This window comes from Euprymna scolopes, chromosome 22 (assembly GCF_053919585.1).
Source record: "Euprymna scolopes isolate OS-2025 chromosome 22, ASM5391958v1, whole genome shotgun sequence".
In the NCBI taxonomy this organism is placed as follows: Eukaryota; Metazoa; Mollusca; class Cephalopoda; order Sepiida; family Sepiolidae; genus Euprymna; species Euprymna scolopes.
Window position 1 is genome coordinate 8,638,151 of NC_136503.1, and position 17,545 is coordinate 8,655,695.

Genomic DNA, 17,545 nt, shown 5'->3' on the forward strand with positions numbered 1-17,545 from the left:
AAAGAAATCTGGGATAATTCCAGTTATCCGAGAGTTACTTTCCTTGAGCTGAGAAAATAGTTCATTGAGTGTGAATGCAACTGTTATTTTGATATAAAAATGTTTATTTAATGCTTAAAATTGATATTTGAAAAAATATATAATATCTTTCTTTCCATCACTTCTGATGGAACGAGTGCTCTTATATATTCATAAATCGAAAATTGTAGATTATAAAAATAAAAAAAATAATAAAAATGGTAATATGGGTGTGCAGAGTTGGTGCAGCAATACATGGAAGTCCTCATTCCTTAATAGGCAGCAATAAGTGACACTTTGGAAATTTTTTTTTTTTTTTTTCAGATGAGGATTGATAATTAGGATTATTTGGAATACTGTTCTCATCTTGGATGAGAATCACAAAATTTTGGATAATGTAATCTCTGACCTTCTTCAAGTGCATTTTATTGAATCAGGAATCTTCACATTGAATTCTGAAATATGGATTAAAGTTTGAACAGAACCTTGTATTTAGCCTATGGAGTAGCTTGCTCTTGTTTCATGAGTCATAATCAAGAGGAAGTCTTAAGTAATTCATAATTGTATTTTTAATTTGCTTGTATGGAGGGTCAAACTTCGAACCTCCAGAAGATTGTCGCATAGAAATGATTAGTCTGTTGCAACATAGGTCCTGGCAGATCAAGTTCTACACAGATTTCCTGAGTTCAACAAGATATACCTGAAGAAATTTGCTGAAATGTTGTGAGAATAGCATCCAGACGAGAACAATTGTTCAAATCATCAAAAGTTTTTAGTATAATTTTTTTTTTTTTTTTTTTTACACAAAAAAATGAAACCAGAGCAACTGAAACAAAAAGCAATGTTAGTGCAAAATGCTGAAGAAAAAAATTGAGCAATAATAAAAAAAAGTTTGGCAATAAAAAAAAAAATTGGGTAATAACAAAATAATAAAAAAACATTGGGCAATAAAAAAAACAGTGGGCAATAAAAAAAAAACAGTGGGCAATAAAAAAAAACAGTGGGCAATAAAAAAAAACATTGGGCAATAAAAAAAAACATTGGGCAATAAAAAAAACATTGGGCAATAAAAAAAACATTGGGCAATAAAAAAAAACATTGGGCAATAAAAAAAAACATTGGGCAATAAAAAAAAACATTGGGCAATAAAAAAAAACATTGGGCAATAAAAAAAACATTGGGCAATAAAAAAAAACATTGGGCAATAAAAAAAAACATTGGGCAATAAAAAAAAACATTGGGCAATAAAAAAAAACATTGGGCAATAAAAAAAAACATTGGGCAATAAAAAAAAACATTGGGCAATAAAAAAAAACATTGGGCAATAAAAAAAACATTGGGCAATAAAAAAAAACATTGGGCAATAATAAAAAACATTGGGCAATAAAAAAAAACATTGGGCAATAAAAAAAAACATTGGGCAATAAAAAAAAACATTGGGCAATAAAAAAAAACATTGGGCAATAAAAAAAAACATTGGGCAATAAAAAAAAACATTGGGCAATAAAAAAAAACATTGGGCAATAAAAAACATTGGGCAATAAAAAACATTGGGCAATAAAAAACATTGGGCAATAAAAAACATTGGGCAATAAAAAACATTGGGCAATAAAAAACATTGGGCAATAAAAAACATTGGGCAATAAAAAACATTGGGCAATAAAAAACATTGGGCAATAAAAAACATTGGGCAATAAAAAAAACATTGGGCAATAAAAAAAACATTGGGCAATAAAAAAAAACATTGGGCAATAAAAAAAAACATTGGGCAATAAAAAAAAAATTGGGCAATAAAAAAAAAAAAAACATTGGGCAATAAAAAAAACATTGGGCAATAAAAAAAACATTGGGCAATAAAAAAAACATTGGGCAATAAAAAAAACATTGGGCAATAAAAAAAACATTGGGCAATAAAAAAAACATTGGGCAATAAAAAACATTGGGCAATAAAAAACATTGGGCAATAAAAAACATTGGGCAATAAAAAACATTGGGCAATAAAAAAAAACATTGGGCAATAAAAAAAAACATTGGGCAATAAAAAAAAACATTGGGCAATAAAAAAAAACATTGGGCAATAAAAAAAACATTGGGCAATAAAAAAATATTGGGCAATAAAAAACATTGGGCAATAAAAAAATATTGGGACATAAAAAACATCGGGCAATAAAAAAACATTGGGCAATAAAAAAATATTGGGCAATAAAAAAATATTGGGCAATAAAAAAATATTGGGCAATAAAAAAATATTGGGCAATAAAAAAATATTGGGCAATAAAAAAATATTGGGCAATAAAAAAATATTGGGCAATAAAAAAATATTGGGCAATAAAAAAACATTGGGCAATAAAAAAATATTGGGCAATAAAAAAATATTGGGCAATAAAAAAATATTGGGCAATAAAAAAACATTGGCAATAAAAAAATATTGGGCAATAAAAAAATATTGGGCAATAAAAAAACATTGGGCAATAAAAAAATATTGGGCAATAAAAAAATATTGGGCAATAAAAAAACATTGGGCAATAAAAAAAACATTGGGCAATAAAAAAAACATTGGGCAATAAAAAAATATTGGGCAATAAAAAAAATATTGGGCAATAAAAAAATATTGGGCAATAAAAAATATTGGGCAATAAAAAAATATTGGGCAATAAAAAAATATTGGGCAATAAAAAAATATTGGGCAATAAAAAAATATTGGGCAATAAAAAAACATTGGGCAATAAAAAAATATTGGGCAATAAAAAAACATTGGGCAATAAAAAATATTGGGCAATAAAAAAAATATTGGGCAATAAAAAAAAACATTGGGCAATAAAAAAATATTGGGCAATAAAAAAAACATTGGGCAATAAAAAAAAACATTGGGCAATAAAAAAAACATAGGGCAATAAAAAAATATTGGGCAATAAAAAACATTGGGCAATAAAAAAATATTGGGACATAAAAAACATTGGGCAATAAAAAAAATATTGGGCAATAAAAAAATATTGGGCAATAAAAAAATATTGGGCAATAAAAAAACATTGGGCAATAAAAAAAAACATTGGGCAATAAAAAAATATTGGGCAATAAAAAAACATTGGGCAATAAAAAAATATTGGGCAATAAAAAAAATATTGGGCAATAAAAAAAAACATTGGGCAATAAAAAAATATTGGGCAATAAAAAAAACATTGGGCAATAAAAAAAAACATTGGGCAATAAAAAAAACATAGGGCAATAAAAAAATATTGGGCAATAAAAAACATTGGGCAATAAAAAAATATTGGGACATAAAAAACATTGGGCAATAAAAAAAAATATTGGGCAATAAAAAAATATTGGGCAATAAAAAAATATTGGGCAATAAAAAAATATTGGGCAATAAAAAAACATTGGGCAATAAAAAAAAACATTGGGCAATAAAAAAATATTGGGCAATAAAAAAAATATTGGGCAATAAAAAAAAACATTGGGCAATAAAAAACATTGGGCAATAAAAAAACATTGGGCAATAAAAAAATATTGGGCAATAAAAAAAACATTGGGCAATAAAAAAAAACATTGGGCAATAAAAAAAAACATTGGGCAATAAAAAAAAACATTGGGCAATAAAAAAATCATTAGGCAATAAAAAAACATTAGGCAATAAAAAAACATTGGGCAATAAAAAAACATTGGGCAATAAAAAAAAACATTGGGCAATAAAAAAAACATTGGGCAATAAAAAACATTGGGCAATAAAAAAAACATTGGGCAATAAAAAAAAACATTGGGCAATAAAAAAAACATAGGGCAATAAAAAAATATTGGGCAATAAAAAACATTGGGCAATAAAAAAATATTGGGACATAAAAAACATTGGGCAATAAAAAAACATTGGGCAATAAAAAAACATTGGGCAATAAAAAAATATTGGGCAACAAAAAAAAGAAAAATAAACCAATAAAATGATTAATGCCCGTATTAAACAATCAGCTGATTTTATCTTTAACAAATGAATCTGGTTTAGGATTTTAGTAGAAAAACAGAAAGAAAGCATTAAAATTTATTTTATGCCGAAACTTTATAAACATTAAAAACTATTCCTTATGAAGAGAAACGCATGGAAATTCTGCAATAGCTTACCTACCAATTTTTTTTTTTTTTTTTTTTTTTACAAACTTGCAAACTACACATATTTTCAATAAATAAAAAATACTTTGTTTTATTGCAACAACTTAGATATTTTAATAATATACTCACTTTCTTACTATAGAATTGATTGTTAGTTATCACTTTGAATTAAATGAATATTACGCTTTAAATTGATGACAGAATTCTATTTATGGTATCTTATTCTAGTTTGGAACAATTCATTTTGAAATTAAAAAAAATCTCAAGTTTAGCAACCAGTGACATTTGATAACCATCAATTATTTTGTTGCATTTTATATGAAAAAATATCGCATGGCATCATATGACCATGAATGCAGAAAACTGACAGTTTAATTTTTTTTCTAGAAAACTCCTTGCGAGTGCAAAATGATATCAGATGAGTCTAATGTGCAATTTTTTTTCAAACATTGAAAAAAAAAAATTGAACATTGTTTTTTTTTTTTGTAAAATCTTCAAGATATTAAGATTAATAATTCTTCACAAATATCAATAGGTTTTGCGCTAAATCAACTGTTTTATCACCTATATTTCTTTGATCTAAAATGTTATTTATTTTTCCATCACAATTATTAATATTTTTGTCTTAAATGTGAAAAAATTTATAATTACTTAATTGTTTATAATATATGACAATTAAAAGTGAATTCTTAAGTATTTTTCTATTCATTATATTTTATATTAGTAATTTATTAATTTTCAATTTATTTTGCTTGATCTGGACTTAAAACATTTATTTATATATCTACATTTTCTGCTACAAATTCTGCATTCATAATTTGATCTTTGAAATTTATAATTTCATAATTTTCTTAATAATTTGCACTTTCTACTGATTCTAATAATTATTTATTAAAATGTAGTCATTTAAAAATTTCGCAATATCAGTTTTATTAACTATTATTTGTTTATGTCGTTTTTTGATGTTCAACTATATATACTATATACAACTACGCTTAAATATTATATTTTAATTCATGCAGATTTCTTATCATAGAGTTAATTCTTTATTGATTATCATCCTATATATATTAATGGTTTCATAAGTTATATATATAATATATATATATCCACTAGAACCGAAACCAGAACGTTAAGCACTCTAGCCTTTGTCATTATCTCTTCAGCGTCGTTACCATTTGAGCTACTGACAGATGGATATGAAAGGTTAAAAACTAAGCAACTTTGAACTACGAATGTGTAATGTTGTGTATGCACAAATGTAACAACAGGAGTAACGTTTTATTCAACTTACCCAGCCAAGGTCAACAATTTTGTTTTTGATTTTAACCCCTTAGCAGCAATTTTTGCCAGCTAAAAACCAAATCGAAAGTGTGCTAAAAGTTCAAATAACCTATATATCAAATTTTAAATCTGTAAACCAAATATTCCGAGGAATTTGGTAGAAACTTTTTGTACCCACAGAAAAGGTCACTTCTATTTATATATATATATACACATATATATATTACACACACATACATTTCATGTGCTACAACGTTTTTGTCTTAAATTCTATCCAATTATACAGAATGTAGAAACTATGCATGAACAGAATTCAACATAATAGTGAAATAAAATTAATCATCTAATAAGAAACCATAAAAAATACATTTTTTTAAAGGAATATTCAAATTAATCTATCTTCATGTAGTCGCTCACATATCCATAACTGAGTATATTAAGTTCGTTTTAATAATTATAAAATAAAAATTAGGCGTTTAATATCAATGTCAGAGAAAAAAAATTTTTTTTATAGGTATGTAGATTTAGATAATGTATTACCATTTGTCAGATTTTTCAAATTTCATCAGATGATAACTACATCTTGCTTTAAATCAAATTTCTGTAGATCTCATATTTTGTCTTCATTAATAACATTGTTATTTACGGTTGCTTTATATATTACATTATCTGCTTAACATGTATTCATCAATGGGCAATTAGTTTGGATTTTACAATTACATAAACTGGTATTATGTGTACATGTGCAGAAAAAGAGGAAAACATTTGACAGTACGATGTAAATAATGATTGAAAAATCTTATGTGAATGTGAAAAAGGTTTTATTCAATTCATGTTTGAATAGACTGTATCCTTTCTATAGATAAGGAAAAGCCAACATTAAAAGAACATCTTTTTTTTCTATTAACTTTTACATATCTAAAAAATAGTATCAATTGTACTGAAACAATATATGAATTGATAAAAGCCAATTTTATACTAGATTATTAATATCAAATTTATTTTTTAGCAAAAGCTGAAAGTAAATTATTGCTTAAAACTGATGGTATAAATTGAACACAAGTTGCTATTGTATGCACAGCTGGTGATAAATAGTGGGTTAATACCTTTTCCCAAGGATATTAGTGTTTATACACACACTGACATTGTGATCAGAAATATAAAAAAATAGTTATAAAACTTTGGTTAAAATCATTTTTATCAATGATTAACCTGTGTGATTGAGAAAACGTCAAACTAAAACAAAATGGTGTTTCTTTACAATAGCCCAATTATATATAAGGAAACAAACTTATTTTAAAAAAGATCATAAATTCTTAGAATCTTGGTGCGTTTTTATAATTTTTTTTCTGAAAGCTTTACTTAAGAGTATGTGTGCTGTTATGTTTAAACTATGGTAACACAAAACTCTGACTATTTTAATGTTTTCGGTGGTTTGTGACCCTTACTTTCGATGTTTCATGCATGTAAGTGGCAAACAGAGTGATCGTTTTGTGCTGCCATAGTTTTATCCAGATATGACAACTCTTTTTATTGCTATTATATAAAAAATAAAATTTTAATCAAATATTGATAAAATTATGATATAACATTGCATGTTTTTCCCGCATCTACATAATTTACACATTAAATATTGATTTTAATTCTTTTTTTTAGTTAAATTTTTTAAATTTATTTTTTACTAATGATCCATTAATTTATCAAACTAAAAACTACTCGATGATAAGGGTTTACGAGATGGATGGATTTATAATTGAATGATGAAAATGATCACAAGATGGTTGAACATGATGAATGAAGCAAAAAAATTTCATGCTAGTAATCGAAAATTTATTAACGGAATGTGCTCTGATGAACTTGCTGCGCTTGTGCCCTTTCAATGTGTCCTCCCTTGAGGCTTGCATTCACTAACATCCGTGGGCTTAGAACTAACTTAGCTGATGTTGAAGCATTTCTCCTAACAAATACCCCGGATATCTTAGCACTAAGCGAGACTAACCTACACTCCTCCATCCCCTCTAACTACTTTAACATGCCTGGCTATCTCCCACTCTGCCGTAAGGACTCTGACAGACATATGCACGGACTTGGAGTCTAGATTCGTAACATCCTCTCCCTGACTAGAGAAACAAACCTAGAAACGGACGATCAAGCCTTTATGTGCTTTAGACTAAACATACAACACAACATTAGCTACTTTTATTTTCTCTACCGCTCTCCCTCGACCCAGGACTGCACCATAATAAACAAAGTCTCTGACAGTATAGACACAGCACTCTCCCTCGACACTAGCGCCCAAGTCCATGTATTTGGTGACTTTTATGTTCACCACAAAAACTGGCTTGGATTCTCTACTAACACAGATGCAGCAGACAGCACAACACATAGTTTTGCTATAACTCACTCCCTATCACAAATAGTTACGTTTCCTACCCGTTTCCCTGATCAGCAAGAACAACAAGCATCACTTCTAGATCTGTTTCTGACTACAGTTCCCGAGGATTGTACAACAAGTGCTGACAGCCCACTCGGGAACGCTGACCATGCAGTGCTAATGGTAGAAATCGCGCTAAATTCTAGACCCAAAACTGAAGAGCCAGTGCTCAAAACAACGAGATATTATAAAAAGGCTGACTGGGAAGCCATCAGAGATCTTATCAGAGATGCCCCATGGGGAAATACTTTTTCTCTTCCTGCTGAACAGTGCGCAAATGAGACCACTGAATGGTTCAAAACAGCAATTGAAGCACATGTTCCCATGCGGAAATTTTATAGCAAGCCCCACTCTCCCCAATGGTTTACTTCGACTTGCGCAACTGCCATTGCTCAAAGGCAGCATGCATACCACAGATTTAACCGACATAAGTCCAGTTCAAACAAACAGAAGTACAAAGAAGCTAGAAATAACATTAAGAAAGAAATAGCGACAGCCAAGAGAGAATTTACTGAAACCACTAAAAACGCATCGAAGCACAAAAATTGGGAAATCGTGACTTCTGGAAAATCTACAACAGTGTAGTAAATAATGGGCAATCAACAATTCCCCCACTAATCAACAATCACGAGGTTGTTTGCTCAGCAACCGACAAAGCTAATATGCTTGCCAGCCGGTTTGCCTCGAACTCCACACTGGACCCTTCCAACCACCCCCTGCCTGACTTTCCTTTGCGGACAGACGCCACGCTAGACGATCTACAAATCACCCCTGCTCAGGTACATGCTATCATAAAAAATCTTGACACTTCAAAAGCATGTGGACCCGATCTCATCCCAGCTGTGCTATTAAAAAAGTGCTCAGCCGAAGTAGCTCCAGTTCTCTCCAAACTCTACAACAAATGCCTTAATGAATCCTGCTTTCCGGGCTGTTGGAAAACCGCTTCTGTGGTACCAATATTCAAGAATTCTGGCGAAAGAACTGACCCATCAAATTATCGCCCCATTAGCCTCCTCCCACTTTTCGCCAAAATATTTGAGACCATAATTAACCATGCTCTAGTCCGGCACCTTACAGATGCTAAACTTCTGACTGACAAACAATATGGATTTAGACAAGCCCGTTCCACAGCTGACATCCTCACTGTAATCTCTGAACGCATATACCATTCACTGGACAAAGCGGGGGAGGGCAGAGCGGTAGCTCTAGATATATCTAAGGCTTTTGACAGGGTATGGCACAAGGGTCTCCTCAGGAAAATTAGATCATACGGTATCACTGGTAGAATACTTAGCATAATTAAATTCTTCTTAGATAAGAGAAAAATCCAGGTTGTCCTCGACGGTCGAACATCTAAACAGTGTGATATAAATGCGGGAGTGCCTCAGGGGTCTATTCTTGGACCTCTATTGTTCCTGATATTTATTAATGACCTCCCCGACAAAACTGCCTCTGAGATGGGTATATATGCGATGACACTACACTCTATAACAGGCATGACAGAAAAACAAATGAACACATATCTAAAGAAATGGCAGAAACACTAGAGGATGACCTCCAATCTGTAGTGGAATGGGGACATAAATGGATGGTTACATTCAATGCTGCCAAGACTAAACTGGTTTCCTTCAATAACTACAAGAAACCTTTTCTGCCACCAATAGCAATGGCCAGTGACTCCCTGTCTGAGAGTACATCTTTCAAACTGCTCTATAAGGCCAAACATCTTTCAAACTGCTCTATAAGGCCACCATTCGCCCATGTATGGAGTATTGTTGTCACATCTGGGCTGGTGCGTCTACTACTAGTCTCTCGCTCCTAGACAAGGTTAAAAAAAGAGTCGCCAATCTGATAAGCCCTGAACTGGCATCTAAGCTTCAGCCTCTGTCCCATCGACGAAACGTTGCATCCCTCTGCTTGTTCTACAAGTATTTTAATGGTGAATGCTCTGACGAACTGCAGACACTTGTGCCCCCACAACGCAGACACCCTCGACAAACCCGACAGGCAACTAAATCCCACCTCCACACAGTAGAGATCTCTAGATGTAAAAGATCTTCCTACTCCAGTAGTTTCTTCTCCAGAACCGCTAGACTCTGGAATTCCATTCCAGGATCCTGCTTCCCTAACTGTACTGACATGCAGAAGTTCAAGTGCAACGTGAACCGACATCTTGCTGCCCAACTCCCTACATAGTGCCCCAGTAGTTGCTGACCCTGACAGTAGCCCCCTACACCAAAGTGGCAATGTGGCTTGTTTGGGGTGAAAATGTAATAAAAAAAAAAAAAAAAAATGTACATATCTCCAACAAACCCACTTAGTAACAAAATCACACGTCTTCAATGTTGAGGTCTTAAATACCAGAAAGCTTTCTACTCTAATAGTTTCTTCACTCAAACAGCTAGACTTTGGAATTCCCTTCCTGCTACCCTGACTGTACTGATATGCAAAAGTTTAAATGTAATATAAACCAACATCTTGTTAATCTTTCTTTGGCATTGTCCCAAATAGTAGCCCCTTACGTCAAGGTGGCGATATGCCTTGTTAGGAGGTGAACGAGAGTAAGAAAATTTAAAAAAAAAAAAAAAAAAAAAAAAAAAACGCAAAAGCTTAAACTAAAACAAAATTTTAAAAATCAAATCAAAATAAAAATAAAAGAAAAAAAATCCAAATAAAATAAAAGAAAAAAAAAACGCAAAAGCTTAAACTAAAACAAAATTTTAAAAATCAATTTCAATTTATAAAAGTACAAAAAGACGATATTGTGTAGAAGTGACTACTAACTAGTGTGATTTTTAAACTTTAAAAGATTAACTTATAAATAAATAGTTAAGTAAAATAAATAGTTAAGTAAAATAATCAAATAAAAAACAAATAGATATGGAAAAGTATAAGAAGACTATAGCAATGCAGGGAACCGGCTGTTGTATTGGTGTGACGTATGAACAATAAATATTAAATATCAATCAATAAATGCCCTTTAAATTTCAGTTTCTTTGGAGTATTTGAAATGGTTTCAGGGGGCATGATATAGGCACCTCCTATTTCAAAATTAAAATATTTTAGATTTGCATTCAATTTAATCCATAGCCATTAAACATCAATTAAGCAAGATTCCCTGGATTTTAATTTTATATTAAAACTTGGACATTTTTAAAAATCCAAGTAATGTCATGAATTTTGATCAGAATTCATAAATAAGGATTCTAGAAGTAAGATTAAAATCAATATTATATCATTGATTTTAATCTTCACAGGGAAGCATAAAAGTGGTGCAAAACTTATTTGAGAATTTTACCCTTCCTGGGACAGGTATTCTAATTAATAAAGAACAAAAAAAAAAAAAAAAAAAAAAAAACAAGTATCAAAACTACTTGATTATTTATTGAAATTCAACAAGATTCTAAAAATGTTTTGAAAAATAATTTGACACATTTTTCATGGGTAGGTGAGTATTGGGGTTATTGTAAAGAATCACCATCAAAATAAAAAAAATAAAAATTTCAAAATAATTTGTTTAATCAAAAAAAAAAAAAAAAAAAAAAAAAGTGTTCATAAAGCAATAAATATTTGATTAAAAGATAAGTTTGTCTTTTTTTAATTATTCATTTAGTGGAAGCCATAAGCAAATATCACCATATTTTGCCAAAACTGTGTTGACAATGATAACATGGAAAACTTATAAATACTTTTATGGTGTAAACTTTTAGATTTTGTTACAATCATGACACAAATCAAATTTCGTTATTGTCAGGATCATGTATGGTTCTATTAAGTCCAAGGAAGTCCACATTCCTAGGCTTTATCTTTTAAGAATGGGCTAGTTTATTGCTAATTGCTTGAGACAGTCGTTCCGAGGAATGCCAAACGGGGCTGCTCAGGCATTTTTGTAGGAACGAGTATGCTTATTCTAGTGCGCTGGCATTTCAACCCTCCCCATCCGACCTTGTATCTAACATCCTGCGGAAAGAGGTAAATAATTTGCATTTTTAGCAAACAAAAATGATGATTTTAAAAAGCCAAATTTATTTAAATAAAATTAATTATATTTTTAACTAATTTCTTTCATAATTTATTCCATGGTGGAATTGAATGTCATTTTCATTCTCGTAATGATGTAATTTATCCAACAAAAAATAAAATTGTTAATTTTTGCTTTTTGCAATATTTTTCATATCTTGTGTAACTATGATTTTGAAGTCTATCACTTAAAGTGTTCAAGTCGTAAATAGATATTTGATGAAATATGTAAAAAAAAAAACCCAAAAAAACCCCCCTGAATTTTGTATAAAAACTTATAAAAATAAGACTCAACATGATGTTGGGAAGTCACTGATTATCTGTCTGATTCTTGCAACATTTTTTTTTTTTTCAAAGTCGTGAATAAAAAAAAAGTACTTTCCATATTAATAGTCATAAAACTTTGAGTCGCCTGTCCAACACATGCCAGCCAACATGTAAAACGAATGTTATGGTGATATGAGATATATCCACTTTCTTCAAGAAAATGACTAATATCTATAATAATGAGTGAGTTTGTTCCTTCCTTAGTATGACCATAACACTGCCAATGTACATGCTTTGATTCAAGTTGGACTATGAAATTTTGTGCTATATTTAGAGTCAAAGTGGTTGTGCAGTGGGTACGGTCACTGACTAAACGCTGTGTGTGATATTCTGATGGGGTTATTGCATCACTTTCACTAATAAACAGTATTTCATGTGCATGATATCAACAGATTAGTGTCATGTATTTGCTCAAGTCGTCCATATGTTCGTAATCCACAAGCGAATAACATTTTCACTTTGCTTGATTTTTATGCTCGAGTGTCTTTTTTTTTTAACATACTTTTCTTGCACAAATTTGAACAACTTTATTAGCTACAAACTTTGTCATTAAATAAACTGGTTTCAACATTTTTTGGTCCTTGTACAGTTTAATCAAGACATTAAAGAATGAAAATATCGAAAAATGTTATATTGTACATATCCGTTTTAAACTGAAGATCTCCGAAAAAAAATTTCACTTAATTTGATCGAATAGTTCTTTTTTACAGCGGAAAACCACGTTTTTATGAGAGCGCGTTAAAGGTAGACATCTTGAATTTGTTTCTAAATTTTGTTTAAATATTATAAACGCCACGGGGAGATAACTCCATGTAAAGCGCCGACACTCCCTCCCCATCTTTAATACTAGCTTTTCTTCCTAAAAATCGAACCTTTTGCTCGGTATAACAAATTGTTTTTTCGCTGTAAAAAAAAAAAAAAAAAAAAAAATGATGAAAATTAAGTGAAATTTTTTTTTTTGAAAACTTCATTCCATAACAGATACATACAATTTAAACTTTTTTAAAATTTTTTTTCGATATTTTCATTTTTTAATGTCTTGATTAAACTGTACAAGTACCCATTTTTTGAGATGAGGATTGATCTTTTATATTTTTATTATTCCGTCAGCCATGAGACACAATTAACTTGACAAAAATCAGTTGCCATCCACTTATTGTTTTTTTACTTCTATTGCATTGAGTTTAGATGAATTACCCCCCTTTGATTTAGTGCATGTGGATTGGCAGAGTAAGAGTCATGTAAAAGGACGGGAGCACAATTATTACATAAAAAAATAGATGTGAAAAAAAAAAAGAAAAAAGAAAAGAAAAAGTAACTATGGAATTTCTATGAAGTCTCATGAGTATTAATACTTATGGTAATTGTTTGAATAAAATATTGAAAAAAAGAAAAGGCTAATTTAAAACTACAAATGTGTAATTTAAGCATAAAGGTCTGAGTGAAAAATGCCTTTATTTTTCCAGGCAGTCGAAAATAAAATTAAACCACATATATGATTAGTTTGTATTATTTAGATTCTCCAAACTACTGTTCTCATCTTTAGTGTTATTTTCATGACGTTTCAGTCGATGTAACCTACAACCTTCTTCAGGAGTATCTTATCAATTTTATTACTCTCACTATTAATGATAAATGCTAAGATCGTACATCTAAAAACAAAAACAGGTTTAAGGTTCCTGAAATTCATACTAGAAGTGTTCACAAAAAACATGGTGTAGTGGATAAAGTATTTGCTTAAAATTCTATAAATGTAGCTTCGACAAATTAAATCATACTGTATAACTGGACGAATATTAAATATAATTAGATCCTTCTTAGACAATAGGACCATCCAGGTTGTCATTGATGGACGTTCATCCAAAAAGTACAACATTAATGTGGGAGTGCATCCTCAGGGGTCGATCCTTGGACCACTATTATTCCTGATATTCATAAACGACCTCCCTGATAATATTATGTCCGAGATGAGTACATTTGCTGATGATACAACAGTCTATTACATGCATGAGGGCGGAACAGATGTACACAAATCTAAGAGAATAGCAGAATTCTTAGAAAATGACCTCCAGACCGTAGTGGAATGGGGACGTAAATGGACGGCAACATTTTATGCAAGTAAGACTAAGCTACTTTCCTTTAACGCTTACAAGACGCCTCTCCAACCACCGTATCCATGACAAATAACACTTATCTGAGAATTCCTGCAAACTCTTCAGCCTAACATTCATGGACAATATGAACTGGAAGAAATACAATGAGGACATTGTGAAGGCTGCTGCAAAATAGATGGGTTCCCTCTATTAAACTAAGAGACTACTCACACCTGAAAGTATCCTGTATCTCTACAAGGCCACCATTCGCCCATACATGTAGTATTGTTGCCACATCTGGGCTGATGCATCTACCACTAGTTTCTCCCTTTTGGATAGGGTCCAAAAAAAGAGTTTTTAATCTAATACGTTCTACTTTGTCAACTAAGCTCCAACTCCTGTCCCATCATTGCATCTTTGTGCCTGTTTTACAACTATTTTAATGGAATGTGCTGATGAACTTGTCACATTTGTGCCCCCTCGGCATACATATCCCTGACAAACTCGCTTAGCAACAAAATCACACCTCTTCATTGTTGAGGTCCGAAAATGCTAGAAAGCTTTCTACTTTAATAGTTTCTTCCCTCGATCAGATAGACTCTGGAATTCCCTTCCTGCTACCATGACTGTACTGATATACAGAAGTCTAAATGTAATGTAAACCAACATCTTGTTATTCTTTCCTAAGCATGGCCCCAAATAGTAGCCCCTTACCTCCAAGTGGCGATATGCCTTGTTAGGGGTGAATGTGAGCAAAAAGTAAATAAATAAAAAAGTAAATAAATAAAAAAAATTCGGTTTTAAGTTATATACTTTTGGAAGTTGAAGGCTCAATCAATGGAGACAGTGCGAGCAACACAAAAAAAATATAATTACAAATTACTTAAAACTTCTACCCAGGAACGAAAGCATGTTGCCCCCATGAATTAAGAATTCTGTTTGAAATTCCGTGCAAATTCTGGAATTTGATAGGATTGAATCCTATATGATACACCTGATAAAGGTCGGAGGTTATATCAACCAAAATGTGAAAAATAACATTCAAGATAAAAACTAGTCGGAAAAATCCTAATACGAATAATCAATCTTCATCTCAACAATTCAGAAATATAATTAGTTTGGTTTAAAAATCTATAAAAGTATCGACTGTTTTATAAATTTAAAAATTATACATGACTTTGATGAATCTAATTGTTTAGTTAATAAAATAAAGTGCATGAAATTTGTGGAGTGTCGGGTGATCTCGATGGGCAAAAGAAGCTTAAAGCATAAGGCTCTTCCATGAGTTAAGACAGCACTGCCGCTGACATAAAAAAAATTAACGTCAAAAACTGAATACTAGAATTGCTAAAAAGGTATAAAAAAAATTTAATAATGTGTGAGAAAATGTTAGTTTTCTAGAATGTTGAAAATACTATAATGGTATATTTTGGAAAGTTTCTTTCTGCAATATGAAATTCAAGCGTCGACTTGGTTATAGTTCATTAGTGCTGAATACAGAGATGAAGAACAACAAAAAAGATGAATGATTCATGCACGTTAGACGATACGCTAGGAGAATGAGCATGACAAACTTCCACCTGCCAAACACATGCGGATTAGATTGGACAGCAATCAATCGTGATTACTTACAAATATTTCATACGCGATGATACAGAAACTATTAAAAACAAAGAAAAAAAAACAAAAAACAAGTGGCTTGACAAAAAAAGGGGAGATAAATAAGATATAACTAAAAATATAAGACGAGATAAAAAAAAATATGACAAAAAAAAAAAGATATTGGTTGACATGAAACTGTATTGGAAACAGTCAAAACTTTAACCTTCCAAATACATATACAAAACAATGATCGTTTAAATATGATAATTCCAATGATAGGAATATCGTAGAGACAACATGGTGCAGGGAAAACCATTTCTCATTGTCAAAGTTCAATAAATAGGATAATTAAGGGTCAGAATGAATATGGAAAGGGATATGGTAATGATATGGGAAGAGAACGATTTCATGCACTTTAGTAGATCATGCACTGAATCTGATTGTTTTTATAGTCCCTAATTTCCAAATAGATTCACACATTTCGTATAGATGGAATGAGGGTGTTCTGCCCCTTTGTTTTTGTTGTTTTAAATATAAATTAAAATTTAAGAAAAAACTGGTCTAACTTTCTATTTAAGAACTATAATATTAATTTGATGGAAAGAAAAAAGAACTTTTGAGAACTATAACAGAAGTTTGGGAAAAAAAAAAACGTTTTCATTTGACAAAAAAAAAAAAAAATTAAAAAGAAACAATCAAAAATTCGTTTTTAAGAAATTACAACAATATTAAAAAAAAAGAAGTTTTATTTAGAAATTATAAAAGTAATTTTGTGGGAAAAAAAATTCCTATTTGGGGAATTATGATAGTAACTTGAAAATATTCCTTTTTATGAACTATAAAAGTAATTTGAAATAACTTTTCCTAGATTAAGAAGGTGTAGGATTCAGTGCAAAGAATCAAACACATCCAATTTCCTTCATTGAAATCCACTCCATATATTCCAGAGAACTATCAGAAAATCAAAGAAACTTGATTTCTAAAAAAGGAGTGGTAGTGCAAAGTTGTAAAATACGCCTACAATTGTGAAGGGGAAATAACCCTGGTATAGTTCCTATAGCTGGAAACGGAAATGGGGAGGCAAAAAGACACTGGAAAGTTAACTATCACGAGGGGTAACATTCGTAAGATCACGTGGATAATACACAGCATAACAGAGTGGGGGAGAGGGACACTTGCAAGGAATGGAGGAGAGGGGGCCAGATTATTGGAGTGATGAATAGAATAGAGAGAGGTAGAGCGAGCGGGTGGAGACATTTATGCGACAGAGTCACAAAGTTGATTAACCACTCACGTTCTGCTAGGGGTCGATTGATCCACTGTCCGAATTGACACATCAGAGCATCTGTGATAACAGTCAAATGGTTTTATTTTTTTTTTTTTAACTTTTTAATTCTATGTTTTCATCAAATGGAAAATACTATTTCTATGGAAACGGAAAATAATGCAAAAAATAAATGAGAAAATGCAAAAAAATAAAGAATATCATACAGGCCTTGCTAAATATGACTACATATGAAAAAAAAAAAATCAAGTAAACTTTTATTGATTTTATATATATATATATATATATATATATATATAAAATTATAAAAATGAATGTTTATGTTAAAGTCTTTAAAAAAATTTGAAAGTTTCCCCCATTTTTTGCTAAAATCAATCGAGC

General features: G+C 30.8%; 1 protein-coding gene across 22 annotated transcripts in view; it reads right to left on the reverse strand.

Annotated features, from left to right (window-relative positions):
* Positions 1-17,545, reverse strand: part of LOC145243881 (kinesin-like protein KIF13A) — a 1,028,209-nt gene that overhangs the window by 21,402 nt on the left and 989,262 nt on the right. For 9 of the 22 annotated variants that reach the window (XM_080106966.1, XM_080106962.1, XM_080106976.1 and 6 more), the window contains one exon: positions 17,174-17,224. The exons of the other annotated variants lie outside the window; for them this stretch is intronic. In XM_080106966.1, the coding sequence (XP_079963092.1) occupies positions 17,174-17,224 (51 nt within the window). The remainder of the gene's footprint in view (positions 1-17,173; positions 17,225-17,545) is intronic. 22 annotated transcript variants of the gene reach the window in all.